We start from the raw sequence: 16,158 nt of genomic DNA, 5'->3' as shown, positions 1-16,158 counted from the left end.
ACCCCTAAACTAACTGTGATGTTAAAATAACACTTCTTACGCTACAGTAAAACACTGATGTTCACTTCCAGAAGTTGTAGGGATGTTTTCTTGTCACAAAAAGAATGTGAAACATTCTTATATAATTTTATATATATTTTAAATATAATTTAAGTTTATTTTACACACTTTAAGCATTATCGTATCGCATATCGCATTATTTAATGAGTTATCGCATATATCGCAGTTTTCTTCAATATCGTGCAGCTTTTTAAAATCAAGTCTGTGTTCAGAAAGTTGTGAAAGTAAGTTGTGTAAAATAAGTTGTATTTATTATTATTCAGTTTTTTTAATAAACATATTTTTATAAAAGTAAATTTTGTAAAAATAAGTTTATACATTTATTTATTTTATGTAGATTTATTAATCTAAATAATAAATAAATAAATGTTTATTTATTTTAATTATATTTATAATGATGTGTTTACTTATTATTTAGATTAATAAATAAATATCTACTTATTAGTTTCAAGTAAATTGAGTAAAAGTAATTTTTTATTAGTTTTAAGTAAATTGTGTAAAGCTATTTATTTTATACAATTTTATGTTAGTTATGTAATGTTATAATATTAACCCTAAAAAATATTTCAAAATATTAGACACATAATCTCTCCTTTCATCGTCTATATCACTCTCCTTTCTGTCAAACAAAATGTCAAACTGCAGATGGAAATCAATATTAAAATGGCATTTCCATCATCATCTTCCATCACTGGATGAGTTTGTTACCGTGAACATCTCACACTCCCTCGTTCCCTTGATGAATAAAGCCTTGTGATCGTCTCTAACCTCATGATCATCACATCCACTGGATGTCCTGTCGTCAGTGTCATGATAGCGCAGGATAGACTCAGAGGTGTGTGTGTTGAGGAGGTTTTCTGACTGTGTGTGTGTGAATGCTGAAACCCTCTCATGCTTGTTAACCTGTCGTGACTCGTCTCTAGTTCACATCTGAGTGCGTCTGGATCTGAGATTCAATCAGTGCTGGAATGTGTTCCTGGTTAGTGTTAGTGAACCAACCACTAAGTATTGAAGTTTAGTCCTCTTTGCGTCGCCCTGCAGTCTTTGTCCAATTTTTTTATAGTGGCTTGGTTACACTGTTTTATTAAAAACGTAATTTTTTTTTTTTTACAAATGAATTCAATGTGATACTTGCTGTTTCTTTGTAATTATTTGTGAAATTTACTTGCAATTTATAAGTGAGAATTGTTTCCACCATTACACCATTTTTTCCAGCTGCACGATTCTGGATAAACTGAGAATCACGATTTTTTTGGTTTAAAATAGAGATCACGCGATTCTGAATAGACAAAATAATGTCATTTACTAGAGGTTCTGACAAAATATTAATTACTGCAGTCTATTTAAATATATTTAATTAATTTGAATCATTTTTTCTTTTTAAAATTCATTGACTTCACTTGTTTCATTGCTGGATGAATCAGCGTTTTTGAACGAATCTCATGAATAAATTATTCAATGACTCATTAATAAAGACTTGTTTCATTACTGGATGAATCAGCGTTTTTGAACGAATCTCTTGAATGATTCAATGACTCAACGAATATAGACTTCACTAGTTTCATTACTGGATGAATCAGCGTTTTTGAACAAATCTCTTGAATAAATGATTCAATGACTCATTAATAAAGACTTGTTTCATTGCTGGATGAATCAGCTTTTTTGATCGAATCTCTTAAATAAATGATTCAATGACTCATTAATAAAGACTTGTTTCATTGCTGGATGAATCAGCGTTTTGCACAAATCTCTTGAATGATTCAATGACTCACCGAATATAGACTTCACTTGTTTCATGACTGGATGAATCAGCGTTTTTTGAACGAATCTCTTGAATGATTGATTCGATGACAAATACATTTTTAACCGTCACTTGTCGCCACCTACTGGTGTAACAATGTAATAAATACAATGTTTATTTGAAGCGTCAAGTTACTTTTAAATGGTGATGTACTTCATTTTGATCACTACCGTAAACATCAGTGTTTATATCCGAACTTTATATGTTTAATAAACTTTTATTGTAAACTTTTAGATATTTAATGTTCGCTGTGAACATATTTTTCAAAGGTTTAACAGACATAAACGAATCGTTGTCATTTAGGAATGAGATCGTGTGGGTGTTTGAATCCGGATCGTGATCTTTCAGCTGAGCTAATGTTCGTGTCATTTGCATGCTCTTTGAATCACGATCCTTTGCTTTGTCGTGTAACAGTGCCGTTTGTTTCCCGTATGTAAATCCCCTGTGTTGAGTGAACACAGGAATACACTACTGTACGTGCTCGTTTGTGCTGTACTTCTGACGTCTGTGTAGAATAATTGAAAGTGTCACATCTGTGAAAAACACTTTACATTGTCATAGGAGAATTGTTCTCTCATCTCTCTTTCACACACACACACACACACACACACACACACACACACACACACACACACACACACACACACACACACACACACACACACACAGTTTTTACGTTTGATTATCCCGTGAGAAGTGTTTTAAGTGCCCATTTTCCATCTGTGATTCCTGGAGGATAGTGTTTTCCATCGGTGGATCTCTGAGAGCTGACTGGGAGGTGCCTGTTAATTATCACGCGCTTGAGGGTTGTTGCTCTGAATACACAGTGATATTGCTTTATACAATAGTTCAATAAACAAGATGTTAATATTATGTAACTGACATTTTAGACACAATATGGCCAGCTGTTTGCATGCTTTGCCAATGAAAATAGAAGCTAAAAGGAGTGAACACAGACAGGCGGAGATACAGACTCTGATGGTTGATTAATCTTGGTTAATATATATATATATATATATATATATATATATATAGATATAGATATAGATATACATACATACATACATACATACATACACACATCACAATGTTATCTTCTCATTTATTTATCATAGTTTATAGTAATTTTTGTATTCAGAAAACACCTCAACAACATCAGTGTCAAAATATTTGCCAAATTGCAGAGAAGGAAAGACTATAAATATCCAGTTTATTATTGCTGTCCACAGAAATGCTCTATTAAAAATGTATTGAATAAGCGTTTTTAACGAAGGTAAACGAGGCTCTGGATCGGTTCCTGATCGAGGAGTCGGCGCTCTGATTACTTGACGTAGAAGTGGGAGTTATTTTGTGGTGTTTACTTTAATTCTGCTGAGTTCTGTATAATTTAGACCCTTCAAATGTAGTCATTCACAGCATTTCTCCTTCACTGAATTCCTCTGAAAAGGCTTTGAATATTTCAGAGGGTGTCCGTAAGAGGGTTTAGATGTAAGTGGACGAATTTGCATTTCATTAAGTTCTCAGTTCCTTGGATAGATGGGTTAGCATGAGGACAGAACTAGTAAAAAGCTGTTTTGAGTGCCTTAGTTGAAAGAATTTCCCATCTTTAATGAAAATTTCTGCTTTATAACGTGTCTTCAATTACATATCTGCCCATTTCGTTGGTTAAATTGGTGTTCTATTGAAGCTTATAATCCATCATGTTGGAGTCGCAGTGCGTGATCTGGTTCTTTAGGTTTAGAAATCCCTGGATTTAATGCCTCTAAACCCTTCCTAATGATTTCCTAAACCCATAAACTCAGTGTTTTTCAATGGTGAGAGACGGTGGGTGTATTGTTTGAATTTAAGCCGTCACAACAGTAATAAGGATTTGACAGGTTTGAATGAATCCACTTGTTTCCTATGGGATGTTCCCACTGGAATCGGTGTCTTTTTCATTGTATTTATATGTCCATAATGTAAAATATTCTTCATTATTGCATTCTTCATATATAGTGAACATATAAGAAGCATAATATAGTGCAATCAATCACACACATTTATATCCAGACGAAATTTGTTTAAAAACTTTAATGTGCTCCATTTTATTTTATTTTTTTACCAAAGTTGAACAAAATTCAGATGGGATTAAAACCACAAAGTAGGTCTGTGAAACAAAATATTTTTTTTTATTTTAATGCATTTTTTTTATTGTATTTTGTTGCATTGCATTTTATTGCATTGTTGCATTGCATTTACCTTTGCATTAACAAATATGCCAGACCTGTTGCCGTCAGGTTGATTTGTCAGGTTCAGTTCTTCACCAGTGGTGGCTGTTGTAGTTGAGCTGGTTATGAGTTATAACTAACAGCTGTGTTTATGCGGATGACTAGCAGCCAGGCAGAACGAGAGTTAACATCAAGACTTGTGTGAGAAATTGCCATAGCAGCACAAGTAGTTTACTGCAGAAATATACATTTCAGGAATCATAAATCATCCTTGGCATTTTCCAGGGCAGCACGAGGTTGGAATTCCAGCTGTAAAAAAAAGGAAAACTATGTCAGCGTCCTGTGTGATCACCAAACCTAGTGCAGAATCTGTGTTTATCCCACATGAAACACTTTGAACCTCGTTTAAATGCTGAAATGTTGTCTGTTTGCAGCAGTATGGTGGAGCCAGAGGAGCGGCCCTCGGGGGCGGGGCAGAGGCTCGGGGCCCCTGAGAGCCTGGGCATCAGCACACTGGAGCCCGGCCAGCGCCCCCCCACCATGCCTCCGGGCAGACAGATCTCCATCCGGGTCCAGATGCTGGACGACACTCAGGAAGTCTTTGAGGTCTCGGTAAGACACTGTTTGCTTTCTACTTTATTGCATTTTTGCTCCGTTCTGTTGTATTGCATTGTATTTTGTTTCATGTTATTGGATTGCGTTTTATTGCACTTATTTATTTTATATTAAAGCATTTTATATTATTTAACTTTATTTTATTGCATATCAATTTGCTTTGTTTTTACATTGCATTTTGCTATATTTTATTTTATTGCATTGCATTTTATTGCACTTTATTTTCTTTTACTGCGCTGACTGATATTTACCTTGTTGCATTTTATTTTATTTTATTTTATTTTATTTTATTTTATTTATTTTTGTTGCATTGCATTGCATTTTATATATATATAAAAAAAAAATGTTTTGATTCCAATGAGGTCATGTGATAACAGTGCTATTGTTTGAATTGCTTATTGCGTAATGCATACTAATTCATATTATTTAAAATAAATGGTAGGCAGTAAGCTAATTTTCCATCTTTGAACACAGCCCAGGTTTAATTGCATGGAAAAACCCCTGCATTTCACAAGTATTTTGATTTGTTGAGTATCCCAGCGGGTCAGCAAGTGCACACTAAAGCGTCTGCTGCTCTCCCCCTCAAGTTTAGACTCTTTTGTGTTCACTTGCCCTCCCGTTTCGTCACTTAAGCTCCCCTGGGAATGGTAATGATGTTGAAAAGCTCAGTCTTGTTCACTAATGAGAAAATGCCCTCATTGATCGCTACCAAGGGAGCCATAAGCTCCTCAGGCATGTTGGGTAGGAGAAAAGAGAAGAAATTCGTAGGAATTCCTGACTGAGATCTCGACAGGAAAATATTACCTTGAGCTGAAGTAAAAGCAGCAAACAATCGGACAGTTCCCTGACTCTTTTCTTCCTCAGGTTTGTGATGTGTGTGTGTGTATAGGGGCCGTTGGATACACACCCTGTGCTCCGCTGATGCCCTGAGGGCCACTGTTGTTGACAGTGCAATTTTAATAGTGAGATAAAGTCTATAAAAGCGCGTGCTGTGTTTTGTGTGCGTCTGTGTTGAGAAACGCTTCAGTGAAGACGATCTAGATCAGACGTGACACCAGATCACCTGCAGCTTTTGTTGATTTGGTGTGCTTTACCTGGCTTAATGCTTCAGCTCGGTGTTCGGATTAATCAAACGCTTAATTTGTTTATTTCCATTAATACATTTATTTCCATTAATTGCAGATTATTATCTCTAATTCATGATTATATTATATTTGAAAGCTGAATTTGTGATTTTGAGACCTGCATCCGCACCTAACCTTGTCCATTTAAGTGTTATTATAACCAAAAAATGTTGTCAGTTACAGTCTTAAACCTCCCCAAACATCTAGGAAAGACATCAAGAACGCTCTAGCATCAAGTAAATATAGTTCAGCGTGTGTGTATTATTATAATGGCCATTGATAACCCGTTTGATTGGGTCACTGTCATGTATCCACGGAGGAGAATGTGTCTCTGCTTTCAGACTGAGCCGTAGTAAAGCCACTGCACTTCTCCAGATCTCTAAGTGAATCTGACAGTCACCTCACACACACACACCTGCTACACTGCACACCCTCTTTGGGCAATAATTAATAATGGAATGGATAAAAAATGGATGAAAGACTTTATCTGTTCCCCAAAGGCCAGAGGTATATAACATCATAAATATGTATCATACGCTTGTGACTTTGTGGAAACAGACTCTCTCTCTCTCTCTCTCTGTGTGTGTGTGTGTGTGTGTGTGTGTGTGTGTGTGTGTGTGTGTGTGTGTGTGTGAGATGGAGGGTTTTGTATTTCATACACGTTGAGGTCACTTTTTATGGAGAATAAATTTACGTTTTTTTTTAAGTTAACGAAAGAACCCATCATATTTTTATGTCACACATTTGTGTGTGAATCCAGATAATAACTGAGAATTATTTATTTTTATCCATCAGACATTGACCAGTATCCACTTTTAAAGAGGATGCATACACACGCACGCACGCATGCACACACACACACACACACACACACACACACACACACACACACACACACACACACACACACACACACACACACACACACACACACACACACACACGCGCATACTGTATAGATATCATTTTATATTTATATAAGGCTGCATCACCTACAACAATTGGCTAAAACCAAAAACATGTAAGATTTATTTATTTTAATTGCATATTAGCATTACACAGTTTTAACAAAAACTAATAAAATGAATATGATGCATATTTGTCAGTCATACATAAATAAAAGAAGTCAAGTAAGAATGAGATTTCTTTAATATAAATTTTTTACAGTATATTTATCATCAATAAATCCTATCTGTTTCAATCATACATTTTTAACTTATCGAATCTTGCTTGTTCCAATCAGCCATATTTAAACCATATTCACACTTCTTAGATGTAACAGATTTATGCTGATTTTATGCATATCTTGTTGAAAATATGATTATTTAAATAAAACCAAAAAGATACAAATACTTAAACAATGCCATTTTAGTTTTTGTTTTCTGGGTGTAAATTGCTCTTTGACCCTTAAGCCGCTTTTCCAGCATCGGGCCAAACCGCTTAACTTCTTAAGCGCTCCGTTCCGTGCCGATCCGGTCCAGACGCTGCGGATGCGGTTTCAGTCTGATAACACACGAGAAAACACTTGTTCTCTGATGAGTAAGATCACAGCTGATGTGATGCTGGAGTGAACAGCGCTCAGATGAGGAGCAAAGGAAGCTCCCGCAATCATGGAGATGAGATGACCTGATATGCTGAGTTTGATCTGTGTTGGAAGATTGTAGTTGGCAGGACTGGTGCATGCTGGGATTGAAAAGGGCTGATTTCCTGTGGGACCCAGCGCTTCTCCGAGGGTTTGAACTGAGAATGCATGTCTGATTTCATACTGGTCTCGACTGGATTAGCTAGTGCTAGCGCTGACTGGTTTAGAGGAACACATTTGTTTTATAAAGTTTCACCAAAGTTACATCTTTGCGATCTACATAATATAAATACACAAAGTTTGAGGTTGGGAGGCTTTTTAAAATGTTTTTTGGCAGACTATTTCAATAATAATATAATAACAACCATTAATATTATAATAGGATAGTATAATAGTAGCTCAAACAGTAGAGTGTTGGCGCTTGCAACGCCGCGGTCATGGGTTCGATTCCCAGGGAAAGCAAGAACTGATAAGAATGTAAATGTGTACCTTGAAATGCAATGCAAGTCGCTTTGGATAAAAGCATCTGGCAAATGCATAAATGTTAAAAATGTAAATGTAATAGTTCTCTTCTGCTCACCAAGACTGCATTTATTTGATCAAAAATACAGTAAAAATTTGACATATTATTGCAATTTAAAACGGCTGTTTTCTATGTGAATATATAGTAAAATGTAATTTATATCCTGTGATCAAAGCTGAATTTTCAGCATCATTACTCCAGTCTTCAGTGTCACATGATCCTTCAGAAATCACTCTAATATGATGAAATGCTCAAGTGAGTAAGTAATAGAAATTTCAAAAGAAAAGCATTCATTTGAAATAGAATCTTTTGTAACATTATGTCTTTACTGACTTTAATTTGGTCATCCTTGCTGAATAAAAGTCTAATTTTGGAGTCTAGAGTCTAATGTAACGTGTGGCCGTCGAGCGAACGCTTGTCATCATCATATTGCCCTGTTGCAGCGTTCAGGATTTCCTGTTTGATGGGATCTCAGTAAGGAAATCCCAATGGTCTTGACTCTTGACACAGTTCCTGTTTCCGAGTTCACATCAGATCACAGAATTCACATGTTGTCAAATGCTTTTGATATTAGATTTTTATCAAACCTTTTCATGAATCTTAGAATTTTAGTCGTTTTCTGGTATTTTTTGGACATGCTGCTATTTTAGTTTTGCCCTGTTTTTTGATTCAGTATCTCTGAGGTTTGAACATGGTATATAAAATGCAGGTTAAAGTGTTAAAAAGTGTCCTCAGGCTATTTTCATCTGCATAATAATTCTGCGTGCATAATATTTTAAGCCATACGGTTATGGAATTACTCTCTATTTTTGTGTTAGTCTGCAATTACAAGCCCACAGTACGGCAACGGCTCATTGTCTAAATTGGCTTAATGAGGGTGTTTGAAGAAACTGCAGTTTTTCCAGCAACTGTTGATTCAGAGATATAAGCGTTCAGTCTGCTTGCACAGCTAGTTTTGAGTTAAAGTTAACCATGCTAGACTTTGTCTTGGTTAGTGTTCATACAGCTGCCTTTTACCAGTTACACACACGCCACGTGTTCAGTTGTGTGTAGTTATGCTTTCTAGTTAATGCTCTGGTTTGTTGAAAAAGAGAGAAAATGCCAAGTATTCCTATAATGGAGGGTGTGTCGCGTGTTATTGGATGCTTGGAGTCTGTGGTTTCCTTCTTCATGCAAGACTGTCATTTAGAATTGAGAAAAAAGAGGTATGGTAAACAGACAAAGCAACATTTTAGGACAAACACATCGGCCTCAGATATTTTTGCGTAAATGGACGAATCTCACGAACATGTTCATGTCATATTTAACCCCAAAATGTACAATCAAAAATAAGACATTTTATTTTTGAAACGTTTTGCACATTTTTACATTGTGACTTTCTTGAGGATCCCTCAATTCTCATTATTATACTCCTCATTATTATGTTATTATCTGGAAATGTGCAAATTGATTTTGGTAGTATTTAGTATTTGATTTATGATTTTAATTTTATGATTTTAATAACAAACACTGTAGAGACATATTTAAAAAAAAAAAAAATTATTTAGGAACAGCAAATAACAAAATTTCGTAGAAAGATTTTCCTATATATTTTTAAAATAATGTTTTATATATATTGTTTTTATTTAGGGACGACAAATAACTTCATTTTGTAGAGAGATTCTCTCATATATTTTTAATAATTTTTATACGTTTTATTTTTATTTAGGGATGACAAATAACTAAATTTCATTGAGAGACTTTCCTATGTATTTTTAAAATGATGTTTTATATATTTTATTTAGGGACGACAAATAACAAAATTTCATAGAGAGATCCTCCCATGTTAAGGGTAACAATCTAGAATCAACATTCCGAGTATTCCAACAAAGTAAAGAAGGGTTTCTGCTCCTATATAAGTAGCAGTTTTGTGTGAAGATTCATAGTGGAAACTTCCTCTCTGTTCTCCCAGATTGTGACGGTCCAACAGGAAGAGCCACGGCCCTTAGAGGAAACCCAGCCGCCATACACACGCACACACACACACACACGGACACTCACACGGACACGGGCTCACATTGTGTGACCCAAATGAGTTCTTCACCATTTGCATATCCAGATTGTGGCGCTATCTGAACGTGTTTTAGAGCAGACATTATTTACGTCCACCGAGCGTAGCTGATGTTTTACTTCACTGACTTTCAATTTGAATTTTTGGAGCGAACGTCCATTCAGAAGCTCTGAAGCTTCACTTTTGTCAAGGTTTAGTTCTTATTCAAGAATGTGTTGTTCTCAGTACAGCTGAGAGAATTTCATGGTCTGATCACTCTTATTTCATTCCCTTAAATGGACATTTTTTGGGGGTGTATATATATATAAATGCCCCAGCAGCGTTAAAAGGATAGTTCAGCCAAAAATAACAAAATTGACCGTTGATTTACTCATCCTCAAGTCATCCTAGGTGTATATGACATTCTTCTTTCAGACGAATACAATCGGAGTTATATAAAAAGATGTCCTGGCTCTTCCAAACTTTATAATGGCAGTGAATGGCCATTTCTGTTTTGAAGTCCATAAAGTGCATCTATCCATCATAAAAGTGCATCCATCCATCATAAAAGTGCATCCATCCATCATAAAAGTGCATCCATCCATCCATCCATCATAAAAGTGCATCCATCCATCATAAAAGTGCATCCATCCATCATAAAAGTGCATCCGTCCATCATAAAAGTGCATCTATCCATCATAAAAGTGCATCCATCCATCATAAAAGTGCATCCATCCATCATAAAAGTGCATCCATCCATCCATCATAAAAGTGCATCCATCCATCATAAAAGTGCATCTATCCATCATAAAAGTGCATCCATCATAAAAGTGCATCCATCCATCATAAAATTGCATCCATCCATCATAAAAGTGCATCTATCCATCATAAAAGTGCATCTATCCATCATAAAAGTGCATCCATCCATCCATCATAAAAGTGCATCCATCCATCATAAAAGTGCATCCATCCATCATAAAAGTGCATCCATCCATCATAAAAGTGCATCCATCCATCATAAAAGTGCATCCATCCATCATAAAAGTGCATCCATCCATCATAAAAGTGCTCCACACTGCTCCGGGGGGTTAATAAAGGCCTTCTGAAGTGAAGCCATGTGTTAGTGTAAGAAAAATATTCATATTTAACACGTTAAAAAGTAAAATTCCAGCTTCCGGCCAAATGAACATGCGCAGTCTGCTTATGCAACTTATGACGTGGGAAGTAGCGTAGTGCGTCACGGTGTAGCGTAAATATCAGCAGAACGTCGCATTACTCGCATAAGTTGCACTTAGATTTAAGTGGAATCCGTATGTTTGTTTGGCCGGAAGCTAGTTATTTTACTTTGTAAAGTGTTAAAGGGGTGGTATAATGCCCTTTTCACAAGATGTAATATAAGTCTCTGATGTCCCCAGAGTGTGTGTGTGAAGTTTTAGCTCAAAATACCCCACAGATATTTTTATATAGCATGTTAAAATTGTCACTTTTTGAGGGTGAGCAAAAACGCACCGTTCTGTGTCTGTTCCTTTAAATGTAAATGAGCTGCTGCTCCCGGCACAGAGGGCGGAGCTTCAAAAGCTGCACTCAAAACTGAAAATTTCAAAAACCTTTAGACTTTTATGTTCAAACCGGAGTCAGACAATGATGGAGAGACTCAAGAAGAAGTGACAACATGTAGAAGCAACAGGACATTTCTGAATGGTTAGTTGATGAATTTATGAAGCTTATGTGTAGTTAACAATCTTCTAGTCATTGATTAGCATATTCTGTCTTGATAATCTATAAATAGTGTTCCGGGGGCGGGGTTTATGTAAATTTTAGGGTTGGTGATGTCACTATTCCGGGAGGAATGTCGTGTAGTCTCTACCAGTCCTTAAAAAACATTTCTTTAAAAGCAAATATCTCCCTTTGCTCTGAACTTTGAGCGTCGTAACTTTGCAGATGTTGTTTATGCTCAAACAGCAACATTACACACTAACTAAAGTTAGAAAAGTCAAATCATAATCAACCACCCCTTTAAATATGGATATTTTTCTTACACAAACGCATCGCTTCTCTTCAGAAGGCCTTTATTAACCCCCCGGGTTAGATAGATGGATGGATGCACTTTATGGACTTCAAAACAGAAATGGCCATTCACTGCCATTATAAAGTTTGGAAGAGCCAGGATATTTTTAAATATAACTCAGATTGTATTCGTCTGAAAGAAGAATGTCATATACACCTAGGATGGCTTCAGGGTGAGGAAATCATGGGCTAATTTTCATTTTTGGGTGAACTATCCCTTTAAATCGATTGTGTAATGGCGTCTGTCAGTCATCTGTGTGTGTGCGTGTTTGTTTGTGTGTGTGTGTAAGTGGTTATGTAGACGGCAAGTCACTGGAGACAGAAAACCAGTGTATTCGCAGCATCTCGCGGTCTGAATAATTCACATGGGCAAAGGTACATCTGATGTTACACGGCCTCATCCTGTAGGACAGCGACATTTACTGGATACACCGAATCGCAGAGGCTTCGAGTGTCGCTACACACTCACAACAAGCTCAAAATATCTGTGATTCCATGGCAACAGAGAATCTAAAGATGCATTACATTTGATTAGTGCTCTAGCTAATGCAAATATTTTGTTGCATAGTAACCGAGTCAGATTTACACTACTGTGCAAAAGTTTGTGGTCGGCAAGGTCGGCAAGACTGCATTCATGTCATCAAAAATACAGTAAAAATAGTGAAATATTATTCCAATTTAAAATGGCAGTTTTCTATGTGAATATATAGTGAAATGTAATTTATATCCTGTGATCAAAGCTGAATTTTCAGCATCATTACCCCAGTCTTCAGTGTCACATGATCCTGTATAATCTAACTACAAGTATATAATTTTTTGGAGTTCCCGTTTCCCTCTCTGAATGGATCGACCCCTTCAGGAGTGAGCGTGTGTGTGTGTGTGTGTGTGTGAATTCTCCTGCTGAATCCTCTCCTGAAGAGATCTGGAAATAGATCCTCAGCTGTGTGTCGCTAGTGTGCGTTAAGCCGGCTAGTCGTGACGAGATAAAGACAGCTCTCGGCAGATGGAGAATCTCTCATCTGTCTATCACAGTTCATCCTTCACTCCTGACCTCAGCTGGTGCTTTGAAGGATGTATCTAGCAAAAAAAGTGTCTAAACTTGTATTAAATTACTTGTCTTGTATTATATAATGAAGGGACTCGTTTATAAAACACAAGTAGAACATTTTGGTGGAAATTTGTCATTGAAAACATTCGGTTACACTTTATTTGAAAGTGTCAGTGTTGCACTGTAATTATGCATTTGAGTTCTGAGAAATATTAATTAACTACATGTACTTACTGTAGGGTTTGGTTTAGGGTTATAGTTATTACAGTAACTACATGTAACATGTTACAAGGATACTAAAAATAAAGTGTTACCAAAGATTCTTACATATATAAATATAAATATATATATACACACACAAACTTTTGTTAGATGCGATTAATCGATTTGACAGCACAAATATATATATATATACACTTTTTTTTTTTTTTTTTTCAATTTGTCAATTGACATAGAATAGTTGGCAAAAGACAGTTTTTAGTTAGTTAATGCATTAAGTATCATGATTTTTTAATTAACAAAGCATTTATTAATGTAGGGTAAATATAGTATTGCTAATTGTTAATTTATAATATACTGCCGTTCAAAAGTTTTTTAATGTCTTTGAAAATCTTTTCTTAGGCTGCATTTATTTGATCAAAAAATACAGTAAAAACAACAGTATTGTGAAATGATTACAATTTAACATTATCAATGTTGATAATCAATATTATCAATATTTTTGTGGAAATTTCGAAACAGGATTCTTTGAGTAGAAAGTTCAAAAGAACACTGTTTATTTGAAGTATAATCTTTTGTAACATTATAAATGTCTTTTTTCTGTCGCTTTTGATCAATTTAATGCGTCTATGCTGATTAAAAGTATTAGTACATTAAAAAAAAATCAAATGTTAAAAATGTATTGGTATATGTAGAAATAAAGACACATGAATAAATGCTGTTCATTGTTGATTCTTGATACCCAAAGCATGAACTAATTGAACATTATTGCAAAGTGTTGCTGAATTTATTTATTTATTTTTTTACTACAATTTTCATAAAGAATAGCTTTACAAATGAATGCAACAATTTGCTTTTTTAAATGATTTGCGCATACATTTGTTGGGCCCTGTGTAGTGCACTACATTCTGCACACTTTATTGTAAAGATAGTATGTGATATTATGCAATGGTAATGCTTTAAATATCACATTATCTCATTACGTCATATGTATTTTTGATTTAGCAAAAGGCATCCAGTTATCTACTTTAAATTTATTTTTAAATCCATTTTTTCCCTCTTTCTGTAGGGTCAAATATTGACTTTTTTGATCGAGCACTTGCCTAATTTTGGATGTGAACACTACTGTATAGTGTAAATATAGGTCAAATATTTGAGTCAAGAAGTTGATATTACTTCTGGCTCTTTTGTCTCATTGGAAATGCATGATTTAGTGAGTTACATTGTGTGAAATTTTGGCAAATGTAGTATTGTTTTTGTAGTATTGTTCATATTGTGCATATAATACTGAAAATAGTATTGTGAAAAAAGTATTATGCTAATCTTTTATCTAGAGGATTAACGAGTAATGAATGGTGGTGCGTATGCTTTAACCGCCAGGCCACATCTGTTAGTTATATGAAAATATGAAATGTTTTTGTTGAAGTAGTTTTTGCCGCTCATGGATCATTGTAATAGCCAGGTACCGCTATTATTATAGCACACATTCCCAGCTTAACTGTAATATCCCACTGACGAAAGCTTAGCAATGCCAAACCCTGCTACCTCATTACGCTAAAGCTAGCATAATGCATGTGGCTAATGATGGAAAAGCTTGTTTTGGGGTGAATCTTTGATGAATAATGCAGCAGCGCGGTCTCATGAATGCACTAATCATCTCTGGAAGAGAAGGGAAGCCCGAGGCCTCAGCCGCCACGGGATAATCCTCTCAACAATCCCACAATCCCGTCTGCTTCCTGCCCCTCCAATCCGCCAGTATTCCAGCTAACGGGATCATGGCGGAAAGGCCCAGTGTTGACACTGGATGGAATGTGCTTAAATCCCGCTCATGTTTTTATGATTACATGTAAACCTCATGAAGGGTCGGGATTGTTTCAGTGTTTTGAATTGCACAGTGGATTTGGTGTGTTTTGTTCAGTTAGCTAGTTATAAACGTCAACAACCAATTTAAAGCTTAAAGCGATACTGAGAATGCAAAGCACTTGTGTTGTGTTAGCAATTGTGTTTTGACAAATTTCCAGAGGTGTAAAGTCCCGCCATATGTTTATTCCACACATGAACTCAGCCATCTGATTTCACTAATTAGTTATAATTGTCTCCTGGCTGAAACACTGTGCTTATTAGCAAATCCAGGTGATTGGAACAAAATACTGAGGAGGACTTTTACTTTCTGAACCTGGGACCAGTTGCCCCAGGCGTAGCGTAAGTTACTAGCGTAAGTTACAACTTAGGCTAGTTTTGACGTACATGGACACTAAGTTACGACTTACGCACTTCTACATATTTTTGCGTTACACCAGAGCCCGTCTACGGGAGAGCCTGCCCACTCCCTATTAAGTCCTATTGTACCGAATTCTGGTTGTAGTTCCACCAGAGTTCCACTGGGGGCGATCGCCCATGAGTGCAAAATGAATGGGAGTCTATGGAGCTAGACGGCTAAATTTGTCTCTTTCACCCGATCGCCGTTGAGAAATCTCAGATTTGATTGTAGGTTTTGCAAGTTCAACATGGGTTATAGGTCGAAAGTTGAATGAACGAGTGCTTATGTCCTTTTTATTTCTCACAGGTTGAGTTGTTGTTGCCCATAACACGCTAGCATTCTGCTAATGAACGCTGATTGGTCAGTGAAGGACTGATTACGACCAGAGATACCGCTTGATGGTCTTTTAAAACAACAAAACAAAAACTCTTCTAGCACGTGTGTTTACCTGTGTCAGCTGTGTTGTCGATGCCTCGAGAGAAAAGAAAGTGCAGAGCTGAAAGCACCAAAGTGACTGAAGGATTGCCGTAAAGCAGTATCTCTGGTCGTACGATGACGTCATTGACATTTTAAAAGACTTTTTAAAGCAAATAAGTGACTTTAACAAATCTAACACCCAGCAA

General features: G+C 36.0%; 1 protein-coding gene across 3 annotated transcripts in view; it reads left to right on the top strand.

Annotated features, from left to right (window-relative positions):
- farp1 (FERM, RhoGEF (ARHGEF) and pleckstrin domain protein 1 (chondrocyte-derived)) overlaps window positions 1-16,158 on the top strand; it is a 90,272-nt gene that overhangs the window by 6,450 nt on the left and 67,664 nt on the right. For all 3 annotated transcript variants that reach the window (XM_079864055.1, XM_079864056.1, XM_079864054.1), the window contains exon 2: window positions 4,503-4,680. In XM_079864055.1, coding sequence (XP_079720181.1) covers window positions 4,507-4,680 — 174 coding nt within the window. In that variant the 5' untranslated portion in view covers window positions 4,503-4,506. The remainder of the gene's footprint in view (window positions 1-4,502; window positions 4,681-16,158) is intronic.

Source organism: Squalius cephalus, assembly GCF_949319135.1.
Source record: "Squalius cephalus genome assembly, chromosome: 2".
In the NCBI taxonomy this organism is placed as follows: domain Eukaryota; kingdom Metazoa; phylum Chordata; class Actinopteri; order Cypriniformes; family Leuciscidae; genus Squalius; species Squalius cephalus.
The sequence above is the reverse complement of the archived record's forward strand: the minus strand, read 5'-3'. Positions and strand labels throughout refer to the sequence as shown.